The sequence below is a fragment of the Pagrus major genome, chromosome 8, assembly GCF_040436345.1.
Source record: "Pagrus major chromosome 8, Pma_NU_1.0".
Lineage (NCBI taxonomy): Eukaryota > Metazoa > Chordata > Actinopteri > Spariformes > Sparidae > Pagrus > Pagrus major.
Genome location: NC_133222.1, coordinates 13033207 through 13059165, shown reverse-complemented (window position 1 = coordinate 13059165; position 25959 = coordinate 13033207). Strand labels below are relative to the sequence as shown.

The window sequence follows — 25959 nt, the reverse complement described above, 5'->3', positions numbered from 1 at the left end:
GAGGTGGCTGGGGACTTGTTTTAAAATGTAAATATTCAACGGCAAGAAAACACATAATGTCTCCATACAGCTCGTATAACGTTTCCAAAAGCCTTAAGATCCCAAATTGATGTGAAAAGATGTTATTCAAACTCTTTTTAAGATGTAATCTTGACTGTAGCTGTTAAACTTAAAGCATTTGTGCACAGGGGTTGTTTTTTAAAACAAGTCCCCATTTACTTCAGCTGTTCAGGAGAATGATGCAACATTGTTTGACTGTGAAGCTCCAGAAATGTTTTGTGGACTACGAAAACTTCACCCAACTTTCCATCAGCATGGGCGTGAGTACATAATGACTGAATTTTCATATTTGGGTGAACTTATCCTTTAATTAATGCTCAACCTACATAGGCCTGTTTAGTATATCCACAAAAAAATGCTTAATTTTCTCCATTTTGTTCATTTTAATGTTGGTTCAGTCACTGAAGACTGAATAACCTATTTTGCTGTGGTGATGGTAATGGAGGAAGCTCAGCCTTTCCATTAGGGACCTCGAGATGCTTTCAAATTGTAATTGCCTCAAAGTGTAGAAGGGTTTTTTTTGTGGTTTTTTAAACAAATGTCACTGATGAGTGGGAGGATTCAGTCACAGCCAACTCAATGCTTTTAGCAGGCTCTTAAACTCACTGTGTTTGCTTCCATCTAGCGGCTGGTGTGTGTTAATCTGGTCTGCACGCTTGAGGAGGAGGCAACAGAAATATGTCATTCCACTGCACCTGACCAAGCGACATCGAGATACTCTACACTTGTCTCCAGCCTCCGAAACACACAGTTAACCCTGTGTGTGTGTGTTTTTTTTTTGTGTTTGTGTGTGTTTGATGAACGCATCGCTGAAGTGACTGAACTGAGAACAAAAACAGGTGGAGGCTACAAAGATTTATGCTGTGTGACACCACCAGCAACAGGTAGAGTCGCTTTTGTACATTCCTCAGCTAGTGATACAACAGCACGTCTGTTCCTTGAGGAAGTACGGAAGTTCCTTGCAGCCTGTTCAAAAGGGATCCTGTCAGTTTTATAGTCGGGCTTGATCGGAGAGCGAGGCTGACACCTTCGGGATCACTGACTGGTGCCTGAGGCTTTTTTTCTCCTCTAATCCGGGAAAGTCGCATCTGCATTCAGCACCTTCTCGTCATGCCCGTCCACAGGAGGCAGGTAGGTGACCCTCTGTACATACTAATGCAGAGATTGTATCGATACATAATGGAGCTACTACTGAAAGCTGCTGTTATGCTCTCATAGGCCTGCTGCTTTATCCGAACGTGACTGCCAATCCTGCACTTGTCAGACTAAACAGCTCCAACAGAAGCCAGTGCTGTACAAGACCTCACCCTTTAAAGACTACACAGTCATGCTGTAATCTAGGACTGAACAGTTAACCACAATATAATCGAAATCACAGTATGGCTAAGTGTAATTACCAAATGGTAGAAGCTGGATTAAGGTAAAATGTGTGGTAGTGAAGTGCTGCAGAGGTGTCCTGGTCTACACATCTTGTCCTCCAGATGTGAGAGAACCCCAACAAATGTCACATCATCATGATTTTTTTCAGGGAAAATTAAAATTGTGATGCAAAAATGATAATTACTGTGCGGTATACGCTACTCAAAATGAGTCAGGGATATTTTAGTGTTTCACTTGATTGTTTATTCTGTGATGTGAATTTTTATTTTGTGTTTTGTGTATAGTTCTGGTCAAAAAAATAAATAATGCGACACATTTAATTTGACTTTTATTGCATATCCATGCACATGTATATATGCACCCATATCGCAGTATCCCTAACTCATTTTGATTAGTGTATACAGTGTTTATAGTGTATTAACGATATATTATCAGCTCAATATTGGGAAAACTATAATATCTGCTATTCATTGAGCCAAAAATATGAAGCCAAACTGCTTTCATTTACTTAGCAAGCACAACATTTCACAAACTCTGATACATTGGCGGATATTTTCACAGTACAAGTTAGTTTTCGATCTACTAATAAACACAGTGAAGAAAGCAGAAAAAGTGGAACTTGTTGCACTTGTGATGTCACACACAGTCTAGACAGTAAAGCCAATCACCGGTGACGTTTTTTTTTTACAGTTTCAGAGGAAGACAACACATTTATTGTGTGTATTAAGAGTCAGAGGCGCACCATAAGGAGAGCCAAACCCAAACAAATTTTATGCTGGCACATTTTGCAATGACAACTATAAACCCCCCTTTTAACATCCCATAAAGGCACTGTACTGTGCACCACCACTACCTCAAAATCAATACTTTATGTGTTGATGATCACTGTGGGTTATTTACAATGTCACAACACTGAAGTTTTTAGTTATTCATTTAGGTTTTGATTGTGCTGGTTTTTAATGTTATTGATATTTGATAATGCTGCTAATGTGAACATTTGAGATAAAAAAAAAAGGTTCAATTTCAAATATGTTTGTTGGTGTCTGATTATTTAAAACAATAGCGCACTACGTGTAAGCCTTTCTTATCTTTGGGTGTGTATAAACAACAGGTAATGTACTTCTTCTAAAAATACAATAATGTAAACTTATGGGTCATCTTTTCGGTATCGGCCATTAGAAACATGTAATTATTCCTAATTCTTGCCAATTCTGAATCATATCTCAAACACAATAGCTTCCAACATAATCACAATACATTTTTTACCATATCATGTAATTCTACTATAATCGAACCAGGAACTTAATGGGATGTTTGTATACCACTGGTATCTGCATGATCAGTTGTATTTCTAGCTCTGCCACACCTTCCCTATTTTAGCCTCACTGGAACGTGTGTGAACTGTGAATAGCACAGATTGTCATGACGGTGAGAGCACATCTACATGCCATGCCATTCAGTCAGGTGAGATTAAACCCTCCTCACTGACAGTCCTCTTCGGTGAGTCAGGATCATCACAGGTGTCTCTCAGCACTGTGGCATTCACTGACACACCTCCTACGTCAGAGTTAGACAGGATTCCTGTGCAGATGATGACCTTTCAGCTGATTTTCACAAGCTTATTATTACATATCAGTGGAGTGATGATATCAAATTATCCCTTATAGTAAAATCATTATATATCACTCACAGTTGCATCTTTTTAAAAATTAAATCACTCACTCATGATGTGTGAATTTGCTGTACATGTGGGGAGGACTTCTCCTCGACTGATAATATCTGTCAACATTTTGTTATGCAGCCCAGTATCGAACTGCTGGAATTAATGGGAGTGGTGAGAGAGAATGGCAATGACCAGACATCACTTCCTCCTGTGGTAAGAACTTAATGTGTCCACTTTAACAACATGCTAACAAGTCCTGTAGACCTTCAAAATCAAAAAGATGGATCCACATAATATCTGAAAGTCTGACTCTTGCTTATTATTTTGTCACACAGCACACACCACTATCGTACGACTATGTCCTGGTTGCCAAAACAATTGAAAACCAGGAAAGGGAAGCTTTCAGGAAGCAAACTGAATACATTGAAGAATTGAAAAAGAAGAACATGAAAGTCACAGTAAGATCTATCTTTACCCGTTCTTTTCTTTAAACTTTACAGGTGAACATGCTTTGCAAAGGTCATGATTAACTTGTTTTCCCCCGTCTTTATTTACTTCTGTTAGGAAATTATAGATGATGATCTCATCTTCTATGGGATTCAAGCGCCTAAAGAAACCTTTGAGAAGTACAGGTATCTGCTCAAAGTGTCTGATGCTTGTAACTGGAGCTCGGATCAGAACATTGTACCACTCAGTACCAGGTAAAACATGTTGCCGTAGCTATTTTTGACCATCATGGGCAGTAGGCGATTGTAGGGGGGATGAGGAGGTGATGCCATCCCCCTTGTGAGCAAAATAACCAAAATGTACCTCCCTTGTTAGTAACATAACCAATATACATCCCCTTGTGAGCAAAATGCATCCCCCTTGTTAGCAAAATAAACAAAATGCATCCCCCTTGTTAGCAAAATGACCAAAATGTATCCCGCTTGTTAGTAAAATAACCAAACTGCATCCCCCTTGTTAGTAAAATGACTAAAACACAATGATTGTTTAGATGCTCCGTAGGATGTTGGTCTTGTGCAAATGATCTCTAAAAGTTCCACATTAAGACAATGCAATTCGTTTTTTTCTAAATATGGGACATGAAGAGGAAATCCTGGTCTGTGTGTTCGAATGAATGTGATCTTCTAAATGATCTGAAAGACAGTTTGAAATCTCTTGCTGCAAGTTCAGCTTCACGAGTGTTTCTTGTCCTCGTTTCAGAATAAGGATTGTCCACTTCATCATGAATCACACCCCTATTCGTACAGGAGGTGAGACAGACTTGGTGTATTTACATTCCTGATGCTCCTCAGGTAACCGGAGAACTAATCTTTCATGTTATTCTTCTTGCTAGAGAGTTTGAGGGATCTTCTGAAGACGAAGGTTTTTGAGGCAAGGTTCTGCTTGCATGAGGTAAAAATCCTGTTTCTATTATTCATCACGATCAATGCGTTACTACCAGGTCTTAAAACAGTTCACTTGGACCTTCAAGACTGTATGAATAAAGACTGAAAACAGGATCCACACATCCTCATACTGAAGAAAGTGACACTATAATCATCCCGTAAATATCTTCTTTTCATGTAGCTGCTCAATTGTTTTGCTTTTCTTAAAAACTGCTGAAATTATGAAGTGAAGCCTGGCAGTGGCCCTACAAAACAATAGATTGCTGCCAAATAAGAATTCACAAAGAGGCTTTGTGAGTCATCCAAGGAGAGTTGAATCCAGGGCAACCGGACTTGGTTGTAGATTCTTAAAAATATTTGCCTCTTATCCATGGGGCTTCTTCTGTTCTGTGTGAGTTCCACGTGAGTCATGTTAATGCAGTGAGTCATGCAAACCTGTGAGTAAGTGGGCATGTGTGTGTGCATACACTGATAGGTGCTGTATGTGAACATATAGCATGTTTACTGTTTACACCGTGGGAGGTAAAGTCGTTTCCACAAAGGTAAATGTCAATGAAATCAAGATAAAAAAGAAAATATCCAACCCAAAATATGAAGCAGCATTAAACTTAATTAATCTTAGATGTTTTTAATTGTAAGTATAAACCAGTAAAATTAGTTTAATCACAGGTAGATTATATTTCGACATTGTAAGCTCCTGTTTTCAGATTTGACTGTATGCTGTTTTAACCAGTATGTACGAAGATCTTCTTCATGTTGGTGGTTTCCTTTGAATTTTTTTCCCGTCTGCTTTCAGAAAAAGAAACAGAGAGAACTGAAGGAGAGCTGGGCACGATGGACAGCCTGTCTCCAAGGGCAACCCATAACTGCTGTCAGGTTTGGACTACAACATAACAGCCTATTCATCACTCCGCTCTTTACACTTGCAGTTGATGCAGCGTTATTGTTTTCCATGTCGTCCCACCATTAAATAGGTTCAAGTATTAACAAGACAACAGCAATCAAGTAACCACCCACGCATGATGCGGGCATTGTTTGGACTCATTATTTAAAGTGATGTACAGTACTTAATGCTGGCACAGATCTGAGTTGCTGTTGTCTTTGTCTTCAGATTCACAACACAAACATGCATGCGACATGTTCCCACTTTGAAATAAAAAACAGTATAAGCTTGGCGTCGTCCATGTCAGCCACATTAAGCCTATCAGCATAGTGACAAGATTCAATGACATCATCACTCCACACTTTGTCAAAATCAGTCAAGTATTTGTTGTCCTGGAGGTGTAATTATTCAAAATACCAAGAGACTGAAACACCCACATGAAAGTGTTTAACGTTGATGAACATTCAGTGTTTCTGTCTATGTGACATTTAAACAGATTTTATACATTATATTGCACAATATAAGTTTTCTGACGAGTTGGGCGTTTTGGGGTCTACAGTATATTTAGAATATAGTCATAAATTGAATTCATTTTATTCACTTTGATATGATGTAATTGTATTTATTATATTGAGAGGAGATAGGAGTTACTAATATTACCACCCACGACTTACCATATAAGCACACACGAGCTGTAGTGTTTTATTTGCAAATCTGTGTTTCCATTGTAACAGCAACCGCATCGTGTGTTTGCATGAGAATGCATGTAGCCTACATCTCCCCCTTCCCTTTTTTCTCTCTCTCTATTGTGTCATACATTGTGTGGGAGGTGAACTTTAACTGGGAAAAAAGGCTTGTTGCATTTTAGTCAGATAAGTTATGTCTTCTTTATTTTTTCATTATGTGTCAAGGCAGAGGGCAGAAATGGTGGCATTTATAGTGACACTGTCCCATTTAGCATCCTTTGTGTTCTAGCACACTTGTGAACACTTTAATTGTTGTTTTTTATTAATATGTAATATTGAACAATTCTAAATTAATTCATTTGTATTGTTTTAACCAATCTGGCAACACTGAGACATGTACATTACGTGTATAACATACTAACATATTATAAACATTTATATATTCTTACAGTATATACAGAACGCATGTACATACCTTTAAGTATAATGTTGTCATTCTATCTTTATATACAATGTTTATAAATTGCAAATGTACAAGTAGATATCACCAGCTCATGAGTTTTGTCATTTTTTTCCCCTGTGTGTCTGTGGTAATGTGTGTGTTCTCATATTAGGAACTACTTTGGTGAGAAGGTGGCCTTGTACTACCTGTGGTTGGGCTGGTACACTTATCTGCTCATCCCGCCTGCTCTCATTGGGGTCATAGTCTTCCTTTATGGCCTTGCCTTCTTCAACAGCTCACCCCTCATGTAAGTTTCTCCACAGCTCCACAGTATCTGTGTCATAACAGAACATGTGCACAGTAATAAATGAAGTGCCTACTGTGTTGTAGAAAGGAGGTTTGTGAGGCTGACACAGTCATGTGCCCACTGTGTGACAAGAGATGCAAAGTGTGGCAGCTCTCCGACACCTGCACATATGCCAAGGTACATCAGTGCATTTACAAAAGACAACTGAATGTTTGCTCGTCTGTTTGTGCTCACTGCTGGTTTTGTCTGCCTTCAGGTGAGCCTGCTGTTCGATAATAACGGCACAGTGCTCTTTGCGATGTTCATGGCAGTGTGGGGTGAGTGCTGTGTGTCTATATGATACAATTACTCTTGTGTTGATAGATATAATCATGCATTTTCAATATTAAGATCCCAGTTTTAAGATTAGTGTGATTTGACAAAGTCATACTTCCTGGAGATGGAATTGGCTCCATAGCAATTAAATCACATGAAATAGGCACATTTGATAGAAAATAATTGAAAATCAGCGTGCAGGACTCTTCTCCAATTCTGTTGTTTCTTCGCCCAGACAATTTTGGCTATACAGGACAACTTGAACAAATAACTGATAACTGAGACATGCACTGCCAATGAGATGCCACATCGCTGAGAGAACCTTCTCGTCCTGGCTACTCTCATCTTAATCAGCCCTGGCCATCTGGCAGTGGGGGTGGTCATGCAGTCATCTATAAGAACATATAAATACTCTTTCACTGTATTATTCGTTTTTTCTACTTTTAATACCTCTGTGTTTTTGTACATTTTTAATTAAATTGATATCTGTCGTTCAAAGTAAGGATTCAGGCAAGATGAGGATTTACTTGAGTGAAGTTTATTAACAGCTGTGGGAAGAGTCCGGTTATCAAGAACAGCAACCGCAGTCTTGACGTGACTGTATGTAAGGAAGTGTGTGAGGGAGGGTTGAGATACAGAAAGAGAAAGAATGTGTCAAGGTAAGAAAAGTGGACATTGATAATATGTCCAGCTGAATGGAAGTCCCCTATAATACCGCTAAAAAAAAACTCATGGAAAACAAGAAGTAGTACACTTTAATTTTGGTTTCACCATCTGAGGAAAAGTTCAGCGAGGCTTGGAGCTCATATGATGCAATTTACTATTGCAGAAGCAGTTTCCCGTAAGACGTAGGGATCAGTTCCTGAGTGTTCTTCTGCTGATTCATTTTTTCTATTTTTAACTTAAGCTTTTAAACCTGACCCAAAGTCTGTCCAAAGATGTTTTGCTTCCTAAAACTTAAACACAACATCTGTTTTTGTAACTGTATGTCTAATAAGTTGTTTCAGCTGCTAGAATGGGTTTAAATGTTTTAGTGCTCAAATAACATCAGTTTTCTCATACTGTCCAGTGCTGCAGCTCTGTATTCCCCCTCTGTCTAAAACGCTCAGTTTTAGCTCCTGTCTCTTTAAAGGAGGAGCCGGAGCTAATTACCCAGTCTCCTCTCATTGGTCAGCTTACACACGCCTGAGCCAGCACTGCTCACAACAATAGAGGAGCTGTGCTTAATCAATTCTTACATGCCAAACTTACCGCAAGGTATTAATTAAGCAAATGTGTAACTCTGTGACATAGTGTGATGTCACAAAGTCACAAAATTAAAGGCAAGACTACTGATGAGGCGTTTAAGGAGCAGTGTTGTCTGTGGGAGAGAGGACCTTCTGTTGGTGCAGACATTGACCTTTTTAACTCAGATCTTTATGTGCACAAGAACCTATACAAAACCACCTAGTGGTGGAAATTGCATCTGTGCCGTTAGTGCAAAACTGCTAGGTGGCATAAGTTATCAGCATCACAATGAATTTGGGTTTTAAAAACTCACTGTTGTTCAGTGCACATATTGTTGGTCCAGTAGATTTTATGAACTCATCTCTGATCTTCACAGCAACACTGTTTTTGGAGTTCTGGAAAAGGCATCGGGCTTCCTACGTGTGCGAATGGAAAGTGTCTGATTGGTGTGAGGAGGAGGTATGATCAGTCTTATACATTGTTTTTATTATATTTCAATAATACCAGGTCAGTGCTCATTGGAATTCATGGCTGTGTTTTTTTCTATTATGTAGGAGGAACTGATCCTGGAAATTGTGAACAATGCCAAATGTGAACCAAAAAAACACAAGCACTCGTATCTGCGCAGCACTCTGGTTTTGATCTGCGTGACAGCTATGGTGGGTCTCATTTTAACCCTCTTCACATATTATATTTAAAGGGCTTGTGCATCTTTAGGGCAGATAAAAGTCGTGAGGTTCAAGTTTCAGCATGTGCTGCAAAAAAGACGGAGTTAATGGTGGTCCTCACATGTACGGTGTTACAAATGAGTGTTTTTGTGTTTCTGCAGATATTGGTGATCATCGGCCTGACACATGCCTTGGTGGTGTTTAGGGTGATTGCAGCAGTGCTCTTGGCTGAAGGATCATGGGAATTTCTCAGCAACCACTCGAACAGCGGAGCAATGATGCTAGGGGCCGTCCTCCATTACCTCATCATCACCGTCATGACACGGGTACACAGGTCTCTCAATGTGCATCTCTGTTTCCTATTAGAAATATCCTCTGTGACTCTGACATGTCTTTGTCTTTGCAGATCAACAGGATTGTGGCCATGAAGCTCTGTGAAATAGGTACAATTACACTTTAGCTTTAAAATATTTTCCTTTTACAATTTTATTTCAGAATATAATGAGCTTTAGGGTCAGAAACTGTTGAATGAATAGTAAATAACAGGTTTTCAGTTGCCAGTGTGGCTGCCAGTGAGAGCAGTCAAATAAATGCATGGGGCTGAAACAAGAAGGCAGGAAATCAGACAGAAAGCAGGTCAGACACACAGATAACAGACAAATAACTCGCAGCAGCTTTCAGACTAAGGAGACTTACAGCTGTTTTCTTTAAACATGTTTTTTATGAAGCTGTGAAGAGCTTTCACCTGTTGGCCACTTTCTCCCAATCTCTGTGTGGGAATTAACCACAAATCAAATTTGTCTTAAAAAAGTTAGTGTTGCCTTAAAGTTTTAAATTGACTGAAATTGAGAAATTAAGATAGGCTATTTTTGTAATGATTCAAAACAAATAAACTTTTCTAGTCATATAAACTTATTATATGACTATTAATATATCAGTATCAATAGTCATATAATTCAGTTGCCCTTAAATCCTTTAGTTTATGAAAATCAATATTCAGTTTCTGTAAAAGTCTCTGGTTGAGTCAACATAATCTTTCCGAAGCTAAAAATACCACAACTCAGTCTGCCTAAAATATCTTGTTTACCCGACTTTGTTATGTCAACTTTATCACAGAAAAACAACTGCTGTAGCTGCTCATGTTGGAGCTACTTTGATCCTCCTTATATATGTGCAAAGATGCTGTAAAACCACTCCCAGTTAACTTTTGTCAAAGTCTAATAGTGTGAGGGGGTAAAGAATGAATTTAATGCTAACCTTTAAGTTAGAAGAATGTTTATAAGTTCTGAAGTGGTCTGGAAATATACACTAGACATTTTTTAATTAACTCAAAATATATATTTTCTACAAATGCCAAGGACAAGGGTACATATACATTGCAGCAAGCACAGTGTCTTTGTAATGATCATGTTCATGAAGAGCTCAGGGCTCCGGATGGACATTGGAACTGGGCCATCACATACACTGATTGGGGAAATGTAAAGTGTGATGGGTCAGGTGATTCAGATGAGGTGAACTGAGGGCAAGTAGAGGGAACATGAGGCATGGCATGATGTAGATTTTTCAGAAAATATAGTTGGAACTGAAAGAGAAAGAGAGGTAGAAGAGGAAGACGGTGAAGGAATCATGACTAAAATTAGGGCTGTGGGTCAGAGAACCCAAAGGGTCATAAGACAAACCTGAAGGTTCGCGAAATGAAGAACAAGATCGAGGAAAACAACTTGTTTACAATTACAGTACAATGCAGAAGCCAAGCCTCTAAAGATTACTAAAATGAAACAATCGGAAAAGGGAACAGTACACTTTGAACTACTTACAACTCGCAACAAGTGACAAGAGGTCATGAGGAGACATTTCTCCAACTGAAATGGTCACACACCAAAAAAGGATGTAATAATAGAGACTCAAGATACAGACTCAAGAGTAACTTAATAGACCTTTTTACAACAGATATTCTAACTCATGGCAGGCGAAGCACAGGTGTAATTAATGATGTAACTCTAATGAATGATTGCTCCGTCCATTCGAACTGCCCCATGTTAGCGAGGCTGCATGTCTGGTAAGTTGGACCGGCACTCCTACATTAATTGCAGCCATCATGAGGTCATTAATTGCACCTGTGTTTTTCCTGCTGTGATATGTCGATCGTCTGTGTAAAAACAGTCTTTTTGGCCATTGTGTAGGGAGCCAGTGGAAATGGAAGTGCTGAATGAAATGCTAATTGTACCTTAATAATGTGGGCATTTTCACACAATTATTCAGATAAATAAAAAGTAAGGATAAGTAATAATATAAATAGATTTAAGATCTGTAGCAGGGCTTTTCTGTGTGTGAGATTGTGCCATCCACTGACTAGATAGTGAACTGCATTGAACACTGACATGAAGCCTGTCTTTTCCAGAGAAAACAAGATCATTTGCTGCCACAGAAAAGAGTTTCACAGTCAAGATGTTCACCTTCCAGTTCTTCACCTATTTCTCCTCCCTCTTCTACGTAGCTTTTTTTCTTGGCAGGTAAGAGCCGGTGGACTCTGATGATTTCTAACATATATTTCAACCATATAACTCAGCTCTAAACTCAGCTTCCCACCCTAAAGGACCTTAAATTAATATCAAAACAAAAGGAACACATTGACATTACTTATGAACGCCCAGTGTCCTAATATAACTGATAATGATGTGTTTTTGTAACGTGCATGACAGGATAAATGGCCATCCTGGTGGTTATGTCCGAATTGCAGGAAAATGGCGGTTAGAGGAGGTGAGTTACATAAATATGGATCCCATTAATAATGACTAACTGCCCTTTTTAAAGTAATTATTCTTGTATCGTATAGTGAAATATTGTGTCTTATTTCAGTGTCATCCTAGTGGATGTCTCACAGACCTGTTCATCCAAATGGCAATCATAATGGTGCTCAAGCAAACCATCAGCAACGTCTTTGAGTTCACCGGCCCGTAAGTGTAAATCAGGTTTCTGATTATACACTGTACATGTGCACTGTATATCCACTTTACTGTGTTGGGTCTCTGTCTCTTGTTTGCATCAGCTGGCTCTGCAGGTGGTTGAAGAGAAAAAGGACACAGAAGCTCCAGAGAAAATGTGCCCACTGCTACCTGAAAGACGAGTCAGAGGCCAAACACGGAGCCGAGCTGTGCGATAACTGCAAGCTTCGAGACTGGCTCAGCAACTACCGTCTCAACGATGTGGACTCCTTCAGCCTGTTCAATGAGTTTCTGGAGATGGGTATGTACTCTGCTGAATGCTTTAACAACAAAAACACTAAGTCAAGTCATGGTTCACTGTCTACATCAGTGGTTCCCAAAGTGGGAGGGCCCTGAGGTATTAAAAAAAATACTGTTATTTACAAAAGAACCACTGTTTTTTTATTTTATACCTACACCAAGGATAGTTTAGAACGCATTTTGTCATGCAGTTTCATAACCATCATCATCACTAGTTTCTTCTATTTATCTATAACGGTAATGAGCAACATCAGCAAAATATACAAAAACGTACAGAAATGAGACAATACATACACAAAAACATGTGTATATGGACAAAAAGAAAGTGTAAAGTATCTATAACTGTGCCCGCACTGACTGAGTAAATGTTGGATAGCTGAAGTTTAATATTTAGGGCAAACTAAGTGGGATTGGAGGCTGATGTGAAAAGATGTGTTTTGAGTTTATGTTCAAAGGAGTCGACTGAGCTCGCCTCTCGAGTCTGCGTAGGATGACAATTCCAAAACAGAGGGGCTGGGTATGAAGGCCCTACCACCAACTAATGTTTTATTCATTTCTTGGAGTAGATGGGAAACTGGTAATTTGAGATTGTAGAGCCCTAAACGTATATGTCAAGTAACTACAGGTGATAAGTAGTGATGTCACGATACTGAAATTTCTAACATATAATACCTTGAAAAATATCGATATTTGATACCACTGTGAAAAAATGACACGACATTGAGGGCTAAAAGATAGAGAGAGAGTTTTATTAAAAGATAAATATAATATGGCAATAAAACAGCAGAAAGGCTGTAGTAAACATTAAAGATCACGTTTTACAGAAACATTTGTGTTTTTCTTTTTATATATTGAGCTTTTAGGAATAATGTGTCAACTCACTGTCGAAAAGAATAAAGAATGAGAAAAAGCAGCCGGTACGAGTGTATCGACACTGCACAGAATGAGTATTGAAACCATTTCAAATACTCAGAACTCATATTTATCAATATTTCAATATTTTTTACAACACAAGGGATAAGTAGGATGGTGCAAGTCCATGTAAAATACTGGTCTGCTTTTGGTAAATAACATTCTTCTTTACTCTCTCCTCAGTGATCCAGTTCAGCTTTACCACCATATTCGTGGCAGCATTTCCTCTGGCTCCTCTGCTCGCCCTCATTAATAATGTCATTGAGATACGATTGGATGCCATTAAAATGGTCACTCTGGAGCGCAGACTGGTTCCCAAGAAAACCAACGATATCGGTGAGGGTCACATTCGAGTCTTAGTCGGCATTATGACTGTAAAATGTTGTTTGCCTTTTTAAAACTGAATGTTTCCTTCGCTCAGGTGTGTGGATAGATGTGTTGGAGGCTATCGGTGTCTTAGCTGTCATTGCGAACGGGCTGGTCATTGGTGTATCTTCAGACTTCATCCCTCGATTGGTGTACCAGTACCGCTATGGCCCATGTGCCAAAGGCAATGCAACAGATGTTGAGTGAGAATTCTTCTTGAAAATGTTTATATTCTGTCATGTTGTGTGCAACGCCCACATTTGAATAAATTTCTCTTTTTTTCAAGCTGCATGGCTGGCTACATCAACAACTCTCTTTCCATCGCACGAATGGGCGACCAGAACCTTCTCAAGGAGTTTTCCGGCAGTCAGATGGTCACTGCGAGTGGCCTGAATGTCTCTCAATGCAGGTTTGTTCTCTTTTTGTCTTATTTGTCTTCAACAACTGATGAGTTATTTAACTGGCACGACTCTGAGATTTAGGATAGAAGAAACCCAAGTCAAAACATATAATTTGAATAACAACATAGTGGAAAGGGGTCATTCTAGTTCAGTGTTTGCTGATAATATCTGCTTTCTGTCACCCTTCACAGCTACAAGGACTACAGGAGCAATGAGGACTACAGCTTAACCCCTCAGTTCTGGCTCATTTTAGCTGTGCGCTTTGCATTTGTCATCCTGTTTGAGGTGAGTCCCAACCATTACTTTATAAGAAACTGCTAACCACCTTTTCTTATGACCTCCTGTTTGTATTTTTATGCACTGTAGTAAGACAACACCAAAGTCCTCCCTGCTTTCTGTTTGTCTATTTTAAAACCGAGGTTGACACACACACGTTTCAGTGCAGTAAGTTTACATTCCTAACATTTTCCTCTCTGCTCGCAGCACGTTGTCGTCATATGCAAGTTCATTGCAGCCTGGTTTGTGCCGAGCGCTCCCATGCAGGTCAAGAACGACAGACTCTTTGATAAACTCAACAGGCTAAAAGAGGAACTCAGGTGAGTCTCAAATAATATGTGGTTAGACTGGAATGTAAGAAACCCGCTCTTGCCCCTTTGTTTTCAAACTGTTATGCAATAACGTAATATAATATGACACATGCCTCTCGTGACTTTGCTTAAGTATTGTTCATACTGTAAGTTAATACAGCGGTTCCCAAAGTTTTTCTGTCATGCCCTAGCTATGGATTCACTCATCTGATACGCTGGATCAGTATTGGTGCTGATACTGATCTTATTTGTTGGATCTGGTATCGTCCATGGTGTGTCTGATTCACAAGAAATGCAGTTTCCTTATTAGTGTCAGTCTGAACATGTAGTGTTTCTGCTGACTTTGTTTTCAGCGCCACTGCAATCCCTGAATTAATCTACATCAAAATGAACACAGGAGAGAACAAGAGAGAGCATCTCTTGTCCAAACATGAACTGCATGTTTTTTTTATTATTATTTCAAATGAAAAAATCTAGTTAAATATTAGCCTTACTGCCAGTTTTAACAAACAAAAGACACAAAAGGTGCTCCTGCCATATTTGTGGAGATCTCAAAAGCAAGATTCTCAATTCAAATCTGTCTGTTTTTAAGATGTGCTTTGTGCTGTGACCACTTCTTGTAGATGCTTCCACTAACAAATCCTTTCTTTCATTTCTTCCAGTTCATTTGAAGCGTGACAGCATTCAGACACTTAAATGTTACACATTTTCCCCCTGAGGATATGAACCCAGTGCTGCCTTGTGCATTAAAAGTGTCCAGACTATCACAGTGTTGAGTCAAACTTCAAAGCCATTAATCACCTCCCTGAAGAGTTCAGAGCTCCGGGGGACTCTCGCTCCCTTTTATTGTTTGCAGTCAAATGTGAAGTGCTGGCTATCTGGATTCTCATCTGTGAAATGGACTTTGAAGACAGACTAATTTTTCTTGGACAGAACTGATTGTACAGTAACTGATTTTACTGACATGAGATTATTCTTATTCTATTTTAAGAATGCACTTATAGCTTACTGTTGGATCTCTATATTTGTGAGACGTATGTGAGTGTTTTTATTAAACGCCTAAACCTAATTTATACTGCTCCTGTACATACCGTACCGATTGTGTGTTACGATGTTGCCTTACACTGTAAAAATGCACTGCGATGAATGTCTTTGCTGCAGACAGATTCTGTTGCTGACTTTTTGCTAATCAGACACAAGAATGTTTTGCATTTGAATATTTTGTATTATTGAATAAAAGAGGAAACTTTTGGCCTCATCTTATGTCTTTTACATTTAGGCTTACTCAATTACAATGTGTGTCATAGTTGAGATTTTGAATTTAAGTGAAAACTTTCTGTGCTGGTGTCATCTGCCTTTTTTGTCTAAACTACAGTATTTCAATAATAGTTATGTAAGTGTTTTCCTCAGGGCTGCAGCTATAATTGAGGACACCCAGACCAGGTTCTCGTTCTCTATTGTTTATGATTTTTGCATTCCTTCAGTACACAGAAGTCACATTTAGTGGTATTTATTAGTCTCAGTATTTGTACCTTATTTTGTTACCTGTTGTACTTAATTGCTGGAAACAGGCTTCTTACAATCTAGGTAAAAAAATAAAAAAAATAAAAACCTTTGGACATGTTAACTGCAGACTTGATCGTGAAAAACCTTGATTACTTAAGCCTGATATTTAAATTTACACCTACAATATAGATGGGTTATTAGAAATTGAGAAACTTGTTAACATGGTTTAATGGATTACCAACATGTATAACTGCAAATAATATTCATCTATCATGTTTAAAAACAACAAGAGTTGACCAATGTGCTGTACAAATAAGGCGATAGCAAAAAAAAGTGCAATATGTGCATGAATGTAAAAGAAAAACAGCTTGTAAGATCAATTTATATGAATCACAGATTGTAAAATACTAAAACTACTACTAAAACCACTACAATAAACCCACTGAAAGGCCACTGAAAACATGTATGTAATGTTTTTCTTTTTTTTTTTTTTAACAACCTGGCAACCCAAAGTTTTTCATGTATAAGGTGCCTACATTTGAACACTATTTTTTAAAAAGTAGGTCTACTTTAGGGATGCATTGTGTTGGTATACACACACACACGTCAAACGAGACTTAAAAAGTCAAAATTCTTAGACAAAATATCATAATTCAAAATGATTAGATAAAAAGTCATTATGATATTTATGTCATATTTATGACTTTTTATATGACTCTTTATCTAATCATTTAGACTTTTATCTCATAATTTCGACTATTTGTCTAATAATTATGACTATGCCTCGTAATTTTTATTTTTTATCACATAATTATGACCTTTCTATCACATAAGTTTGCCTTTTTTTCTTATAATTAGGCTATATAATAATTATACCATGGGAATATATATATATTTTTTTCATCAAGGCTAAGTTTTCATCCTTTGTTTTAGTTTAACTGACGGAAACGGGTTTCCACACAAGTGGATGTAGCCTGTTTTAGTTTTCCTCCACCCCCCCCTATCTTCACTTTTTACAGTTTCACTGAAACGCAGGTGAAAGCCGGTGCACGCGTCACGTGACCACGAGGAGCCAATAGGCAGCAGAGTTTCATGTCTCTACAGGTGCAGCTCATCAACCAGAAGACTGACGTCTACACAGTCACTTCTGCGGCTCTGCTCCACGTAACTAAACTGTAATAAAGTAACGCGTTACTTACAGGCAGTGATGTAGGTTAGATCAGATCTTCACTCGGTTCATTTCTCACCTGAGGAAGAGGAGGAGGAAGACTGCGGCTCATGGCTGTGATTTATGTCGCTTTCTTGTTGGTGTGCTGTGTTCAATGGGACAAGACTTTCCACGCAGCCGGTAAGGAAGAATACAATGTGTTTACTGGAGTTATATGAAGGTTTTTATTGTGAACTCGAGTTTTAAATACTCTAAGTGTGTTGATAGTTGTAGGATTCACCTTGTTATGTTTGTACATAATGAACTATGAGTAAGAGTGACGGGATGCTGGATGGGTAAACACATGTTGTCAGTGTGTGTGCAGGGTCACAGTACCACACAGTCACATGATGTTGCCTGGCAACATGGAGACCAGACCCGGACTTTGGACCCGGATACATATCCCTTTGTTTTAAAACAAGGAAAATAAAACAAAGGCAAGTCAGAGAGGAACAAGAGAGGAAACAGAGAGGGACCAGAGAGGAACCATTGATGGACCAGACAGGGACGAGACAGGGACTAGACAGGGACGAGACAGGAACCAGAGAGGGCAGTTGTTCGGGTTATTCGTCGGTTTTGGTCACAAACAGTCACGATGGGCGCATGCGCAGAATACCCTGAAGAACAGGTTTCCACAGGGCAGTCCTCATTAGTCAAACTGTCTCAGATGTGTCCTGACACAGGAGCAGTCAGCTGATGTGAGAGTTATAAGCACTGAATACGTCCTAAAACAGCAAAGAAGAGTCAGTGCTTTCATCTCAGTCAGCAAAAAGCAATTTGCTCTCAGTCTGCCAGGGTGAAAGAGTAAACAAGTTCACCTTCATGCACCATTAGACACTCAGTCTTCAGCCAAAAGCTACTCCACAGTCTAATGAAACTCCACAGGCTGTATTCAAAGTGAAGGAAAACCACATCCTCTCTATTCATTGCTGCCTGTCCACACCATAAAGTAGAGATGTAACAATACAATACAGCTGACACTCAGCTTACTTTGATGTGACCATGACATGACCGACACAGTGAATACAGCTTTTTTTTATTTTCATTTTAGTCACTAATAAGTCAGTTCAGGCCAGGTCATGGCAAGTAGTGACTCAGTTGTTAGTGTCACAGCAAATCCTGGCCTCATAAAGGATCGGTGCTCTGTGTCAAGAGCTGCACAATTATTTGATTAATCGATTAGTTGTCAATAAAGTTGTAGCTATATGCCACTTTCAAGATATACTTAAGATATACTGTAATACATACTGCAAATGTACATTTGCTTATATACGCTAATGAATTCTCCCATAATAATCTTGAATTTATATATTCACTATATTTAAAGACTATATTAAGTTTTATGTCTGTGAGGATTAGGGGTTGACCGATATGGCTTTTTCAGGGCTGATACAGATTGTTAGAAATCAAGGAGACAGAAAACTTTTTGGGACCGATATTCATTTGTAGTAAAATGAAACTCTTTGTGTCAAAATTTCAAACAGCCAGTGGTGGTCGTAAGTACAATTTTCATGTACTTGGCTTGAGTACTTTGATTTTCTGCTACTCTATACTTCCTCTCCAGTACATTTATTTGATAAATATAGTCACTAGTTACTTTGCAGATTCAGATTATTCAGTGTTTATAGGCTGTTAATTGTGACGTGTAACCAGTCAGATAGTGTTGTGGGCGGGACATTGTGTGAGAGGATGCTGCATCAGAGCCAAAGTAGCACATTTTTAAATTAGTTCATTTTAACGGCAATCTTGACAGAAAAATCAACGATACCGATAATCTGAAAAATGCTGAATACCGGCTCCGATATTCGGCCAGGGCCGATAATCCGTTTACCCCTAGTCAGGACATTTGTGACATTATAGTAAAGCATTTGTTCAACTAAAAAAACACCTTCTGTATTTATTCCTTTGTGAGTGTGAGAAAAGTGAGAAAAAATTCCTGCATCTGTCTCTTTTTACCTGGATCTGGACTAAAAGTCAGTGGGTCTATTCTGGGCCAAGACCCATCCTCCATCCAAGTTTTGTGGAAATCCGTTCAGTAGTTTTTGTTTAAAACTGGCACAGATGAAAACATGACCTCTTTGGTGGAGGTAAAACCATTAGTTGCAGCTCTGAATGTGTCCCTGACTTGAGCAATCCGAATCTTTTTTTGTACAGAAAAGTCTGATTGTTGCTTAATTAATGTAACAAGGACTATTCTAACTCCCTCTGTCTCTATTTGTAGCGCAGACCTGTGTGGATGAGAGCAGGTTTAAGGAGCAGGTGCTCTATGTGGGGCAACAGACGCCTCCGTATCGGCTGAACTGCCCCCTGGAGCTTGTTCAGCCCCAGAGCTCCCCACAGCTCAAGCTGACCTGGCAGAAGGACTGCCAGCAGCTCGTCGCCCAGGAAGGGAAGGCCTCCCTGGAGTTTTCCAGCCTCAGCTTGGAGGACCAAGGGAATTACACCTGTATGCGACAGGACAACAGCACCGCATCGTTCACTGTGCGTCTCATAGTTAAAGGTACATATTATGTCCATGTGTAAGTGCAATGAAGTCATCTGTGGCTCTCTCTGTAACATGTTATTTGTCTCTGCAGTAAACGCAGAGTTTTTATGTCCTTGAAGAGGCTAGTTGAACGGATACACCTGCAAGAAGGCATTTTGTTTCAACCTGCCGTGCAGTGCACATGAAGGCCTCTATTGTCTGGAGTGAACACAGATAACAGTGGTATGTCTTCACACAGAGTCCCAGTGCTCCAAAGCCCCGGAGTTTAAACCTAATGGGGGCCTGACCAGACTCTGGAGGAATGTGGGATCCTCTGTGATACTAAACTGCACCGCCCTCCTCCTCTGGGACCCAACAGAGGAGCAATGTGACACCACATTGCAGTGGAGGAAAGATGGCCAACCCCTCACCAATCACACACTCTACACGCAGAATACTTCGTCATGGTGATTTGAAGCTTTTAAGAAATCAGTTTTTCATCATTTATAGTGTACAACCCTGATTCCAAAAACATTGGAAAGCTGTGTGAACCATAAATAAAACACAATGTGATTGTTTGATAAAACTCTTTGTGAGAGACAGGAGATTAATACATGGGCTTGGGAACACTTCATAAAACAGTTGCCACTAAACACAGTTTGTCTGAAAGTAATTGCCTTCTGTTTTTATTTTTGGTTACACCGCGTCCCAACATTTCTGGAATCTGGGTTGTACCTGCCTCAAAAACATTATCTGAGAGTGGAACTAAGCTCAAGTTTCCTGTCCTACTTTTCAGGTCTCCTGTTGTCGGCCAGCTGATGGTAAACAGTCTACTAGGGATCACCCTCAGACAGCCGGACGATTTTGGGCTCTACAGCTGCACAGTGAGGAATGTTTCAGCTGACTTTCGCCTGGACAGTTCAATAAGTAAGACAAGTCAAGATACCTTCCTACATATGTTGGGTCTTTTACATGCTGTCCTGCAACTAGTGTTATCTATCTAAAAAAATTACCTCCTGAAAAAGTTAATATTCGCAATAGCTGCGACCACATACATGCATGCTCACACGGTCATGCAGTCACACAAACAGCCTAATAGATAGCCTGTGTGGCTATGAAGCCACTGCAACACCGTCTTTTTTGTTTACCAGTGGACATGAACAGTTAATCAGCTGTCCTTTGGCTCATGACCAGCCTTTCCACAAAATTCATTTTGCAAATATGTAAAATATGTATCATAGGCCATGTGAATGTTCCTGTTTTTGTCAAAGAAGGCGTCCCAAAGCTTGCCAGTTCCTCCCTGTTAATTAAGACACTCTCCGCAGGTCTAAGTGTGACTGGAGGGTGTGTAGGGATCAGATTGGAGTGAGGCCACCTTCACACACACACATACTTGACCTCCATGGCAAATTTCAGCCTCCTACAGTGAAAACTGTGGCCACCAAAGGGTGGGAATAATTTCGCGGACCGACTGGCCGACCTGCCACGCAAATGGGACAAAGTTGATTGGAGAAAATAGTGAAAGGCAAGACTCCATAATAAAGAGAAGCACCAGTCATGTCTTGTATCTACACCAGAAAGCGTATGAAAGTACATTGTAGACATGATGCATCAAAACTATGATGGGAGAGCACCACACACTATGACAACTCACTCGCAGTGGATGGATTTAAGGATTTTACATATAGGGACATACTTTGTAATTAAAATATTGGTTGATGATTTGATGCTTATTTCCTGCTCAGGCAGCCCCAGCCACACAGCTGCTGTTATTGCAGCCATCCTCCTCCTCCTCCTCCTGGCTGTAGCTGCTGTTGTGTACTCCAGGTGTCACCTGAACATCAAACTCTGGTACAAGAACTCCTACGGAGACTATGAACTCAATGGTGAGACTTCTGTTGATGTGATATGAGGTTTCTATACTTGTGTATAAGACTGTAGTAATAACACAACTGGTATGCTTGTGTCTCCGTGTCCTCAGGTGGCAAGTTATATGATGCCTATATCTCCTATGTGAACAATGATCATGACAGGAAGTTTGTCAACTTTATTCTCAAACCATACTTGGAGACTAAAAATACATACAAGGTGCATCTCAATGAAAACGTAATCCTACCTGGCTCAGGTAAGACTTCTGATATACAACCCATTGTTCATAACGTTTTTGTCTGTTTTAATCTTCATGACGCAGGATTTTAAGATTCTGCTGTCACAATCATTACCTGATATGCTGCAGCTTGTTAAACCAATTTGAAAAATGCAGACTGCAATATTTGCAGCACGTGATACATTTCTCTCATGTTAATTTTGAGACGTTTCAGCCCCCTGGGTAACAAATTGTTCCCTTTTAACATTGATCTTTGAACAACAATATTATGCGTCTCCAGAACCTTCTGCAGAGCTGCTGATGAACATGAGCCGCTCTCGCCGTCTGATCGTGTTGCTCTCTCATGCTTACCTTGAGCAGGACTGGTGCTCCGATAACTTCAGGTCAGACTCGCACAGATTCATTTTAATGTAGAAATAAACTGCACTTCATATTTTGTGTAAAACAGATTGCAGTGGCATCATTATTATACACCACATGAGGTCAGTGTTGCTGCTGTTTACTGCAGTGTCTACACTGTGTCCCTTCATGATGTACTGTGGCTGTGTGTGTTTTCAGACAGGGCTTTCTGTACTTGTTGGAGTTATGTGAGCGTCCCATCCTCATCATGTTGGAGGGTCAGTCCAAACGCATGAGGCCTGAGATCAAGCAGCTGCTCAGTGAGCATCAGCACTGCCTCACCATACTCACCTGGAGGCACAACTCCGTGGTAAGATGGGAGGGGTCACTAGGGTAAACTGGATTTCAGCAAACTCACATGGAAATAATATATTATGTTAATATACAATATATATATATACAGTAGAAATATGTGCAAAATATGTAGTATGTAGTATAGCTCCCCTTGAAGCCACTATTACGTTAAATAAATTACGTGAAAAGACATTTTTAAGATCTCTAAAAGCCTCTGAAAACTCTGCTTTAAATTTGAAGTATTTTTCTATAAGACTAAATAGATAAGCAGCAATCAGAGTTCAGAAAAACATAATTTTTTTGGGTAAGTATTTAACACTTAAAAACTCACTGATCAAGATCTGCTTGCTTATGGCCGTGTGGGTTTGGTTTGATCAGATATCATTAAATAGAAGGTGAGGCTGTTCTCACCTTATGATCCGAAACTGGCTGAATCCTGATTAGTGCACAAAAGTATCGCCTTCCTCCAACTGAACCCAGCATGTACGACCAAATTGCTAATAACGAGAGGCTGATTGAGATTATCAAGGTCAAAAGTATTATATTGATGGAGCCAAAGTTGATTTTAAATGCAGTGGAAATTATTTTCTAGCTGATGCAAGAACAGAACAAAAACTCCAGCACATTGTCCTCTTTACTTGCAATCTAGGAGACACCATCTTTGGTTGGGTGACTTATTTAGCCAACATAATCACTTCATGGCGCCAGAGTTTTCTGGCACCATGAAGTGATCATAAATATTTGTTTTGTTTGAATAATGAGTGTCGTTAGTCAGCAGTGTCAGTTTATTGCCGCAGGTATCATTCATAGCATTGATGATGTCAGCCTGAGTTTTGCTCTGTGTAGCTGTGGCAAATAAAAGCATTTCTGTCTCAGAGTAGAAATGTGTTTCAACGTGCAAAACAAATATACATCCAAATAAGAATTAAAAATCTACAAAATAAACCAAATATTATGATACTTTCAAGTAAAGCCTGGTGTAACGTGCCATGTTTTGTGTCATGTGTGTTCTGTGTTCACAGATTCCCTCCTCAGTCTTCTGGAAGGAGCTCGCCTTAGCGATGCCTCGCAAAGTCGTCTTCCGCAGTGAGTCTGCAGGCGACCCTCAGACAATGCTACAGGACGACAAGGACCCCATGCTGTCCCTCAACCCCGACTATCTGGACTGCAGCTCAGACACTGACCCTGCTGGAGATCTGGGTAAGAACCACAGCTACTGGACCAGAACAGTCCTCAAGCACTATTGTTAGATGCACTCTTTACATGAATATCATTATGCAAAAAAAACATTTGCGTAAATGAAAAATGCCGTTCATTGTTTTGCACATGCAAATGAAGAAATGTCTACCAAAGCTGCAAGTTGAATGTATTTCAAACTTTTAAACTTTAGACAATATACTGAAGCAAGCATGCTCATATGAAACAACCACCAGGTACTAACTCTAATCCAGAGATGTAAATGCTTAAATATAAAATGTTATTGCCTATATTCATGGCTCAGCCTGACAGAGACTCTTTTTTCTTTGTCAGCACGCAGTGTGCCATTAAAACTTAATCTACATGATCTAATTTGAGACTAGTTTGAATGAAAAAACACAGACTCATGTACAGTTAATCTGTAACCTCAGTACTAGGAAATCCTGTGACTTGATGTGGTTTCACATATTTGCTAAAGCAGCTTGTCTGTGATGTTTTGGATCAAGACATGTGAAGTAGATATAAGGGGGAAATGCTTTCATGTTAGAGGAACAGCTCAGCATTTGCTAACTCGAAGAGTTAGATGAATAGATCGATATCGCTGTTTTATCCTACTCTTAAACATGAAACTACAGGCAGTTAGCTTAACAAAGAATGGAAACATGGACACAGCTAACCTGGCTCAGTCCAAAAGGCAACAAAATCTGCCGACCAGCACATCTAAAGCTCACTAATTAACACGTAACAACTTATTTGTGTATGGACAACAAACATTACAAAGAGTCACTCTGGTAGATTAATTTTAATATCTTTGGATAAAGCCAGGCTAGCTTTTTCCCCATTTCCAGTCTTTATGCTAAGCTAATGTTATGTTCAGAGTTACAAAACTGCCAAGTGTGGCCACTGACAAGTTGAGGCCAGCTCAGTTTTGATTTATTTCGCATCAGTTAGTTTCCGGCGTCACTTTGTTATTTCATTTTGCCAATAAACAACATGTGGTCTGTGGCTTTGTCACTGAACACACTATAAAATACTGCTGGCTGTGGCTTAATAATAAATCAGGAGTCAAGATGTTTGTTTTTTTTATTCCGGTTTGACAAGTACACACAGTGCAACATGTCACCAGAGAAACTGCTAACTGTAGCTGCTATTAGCTAGTTAGCTCAGTTAGCCGTGCAGCCAGCGGCCAGGACTGGGAAGTCAGAGTGGTTTTAAGAGAAAGGACGGGCTGGGCTCGCTGGTTATATGTCCCTGCAATACATGATACATGATATTTGTTTGTTTTGTTTTGTATTTTTCTTTTACTAAATTTCTTATGTATTGCTTCTTTAATGAGTCCAGGTGTGGCATATTGTCCCTATATGGTAAAAAAGTATGTTACCCTTAAATGTGTCTCTTTCTGTTGGGGCAAAAAAGTTTATATGACCAAAACCAAGTCATACAAGTTCATGGGAGTTACAGCTCAAAGTTCAACACCTAATCAGAGAAAAATATAATGCACTTGCTTTGTTGAAGGATACATGTTTCATTTTCTCTTTTTGTTGCAGGGCTGCGTCTCCCTGTGTACAAGGCCCTGGCCTGTAAAGCTCCTGTCCTCCCCGCTGCTCCCATTACTGCAGCTGAGCCCAAACCCTCAGACATCGACGTATCGGACCTGGGATCCCGCAACTACGGAGCCCGCTCAGACTTCTACTGCCTGGTCACTGAGGAGGACATGTGATCCACAGTCCCCTCATTTGTTTCTTTCCTGTACAGTGTGTTGTTAAAATCAAAGTGTTACCTTCGTTGTTTCTACTTGCCAAAGACTTTTTTGCTGTTTTTTTTTACTGATTTTACTGTAAATTGTACTAGAAATTATCTGAATTATGTGTGTCAATCAGGAGAATAATTAACTTAACATATATATATAATTTTTGAATGATTTTTATTTCACAGCCAAGGTCCCAGTCCCCAGCAGAGGGCAGAGCAATGTCAGAACAGATCGTCTGCTTTTTCGGTTTTCTTGTCTTAATTTGACAGCTGACAGAAAAAAAATACATGTGAAGCTCCTTAAGTCAGATTTGAACACTGGTATCCGTTTGCACATCGACTGGAGCAGGAGGACGCTCACGACTGAAGAATCACTGTTCTTGACCTTTCTGCACAGGTGGTGGCTTTGTGTATGATGTAACCCGACTGTGATGACAACATGGCAGTCACGCTAATAAAGCAGATTGACAAAATGTCTGGCTATTCCTCTGCAGGGCCTGATG

At 39.5% G+C, this 25959-nt stretch overlaps 2 protein-coding genes across 3 annotated transcripts; both read left to right on the top strand.

Moving 5' to 3' along the window:
- Positions 1–1170: 1170 nt before the first annotated feature.
- Positions 1171–14546, top strand: LOC141001475 (anoctamin-9). Its single transcript, XM_073472563.1, has 23 exons — positions 1171–1191; positions 3242–3316; positions 3439–3561; positions 3668–3804; positions 4310–4359; positions 4443–4501; positions 5291–5370; positions 6678–6812; positions 6896–6989; positions 7069–7129; positions 8731–8813; positions 8909–9013; positions 9184–9348; positions 9429–9465; positions 11424–11535; positions 11725–11782; positions 11882–11979; positions 12072–12268; positions 13363–13515; positions 13601–13748; positions 13832–13954; positions 14138–14231; positions 14430–14546. Exons 1-23 carry the CDS (start codon positions 1171–1173, stop codon positions 14544–14546), a joined length of 2325 nt encoding a protein of 774 aa, XP_073328664.1.
- Positions 14547–17159: 2613 nt separating this feature from the next.
- sigirr (single immunoglobulin and toll-interleukin 1 receptor (TIR) domain) lies at positions 17160–25929 on the top strand. Of its 2 annotated transcripts, none has more exons than XM_073471412.1 (10): positions 17160–17387; positions 19468–19746; positions 19970–20177; positions 20507–20637; positions 21456–21596; positions 21692–21835; positions 22098–22200; positions 22376–22526; positions 23533–23710; positions 25255–25929. In XM_073471412.1, exons 1-10 carry the CDS (start codon positions 17318–17320, stop codon positions 25425–25427), a joined length of 1578 nt encoding a protein of 525 aa, XP_073327513.1. In that variant the 5' UTR covers positions 17160–17317; the 3' UTR covers positions 25428–25929. The 2 variants fall into 2 exon arrangements, with proteins under 2 accessions (XP_073327513.1, XP_073327514.1); XM_073471413.1 differs by having other exon boundaries at positions 17231–17387; positions 19473–19746; positions 25255–25810.
- The last annotated feature ends 30 nt before the right edge of the window (positions 25930–25959 follow it).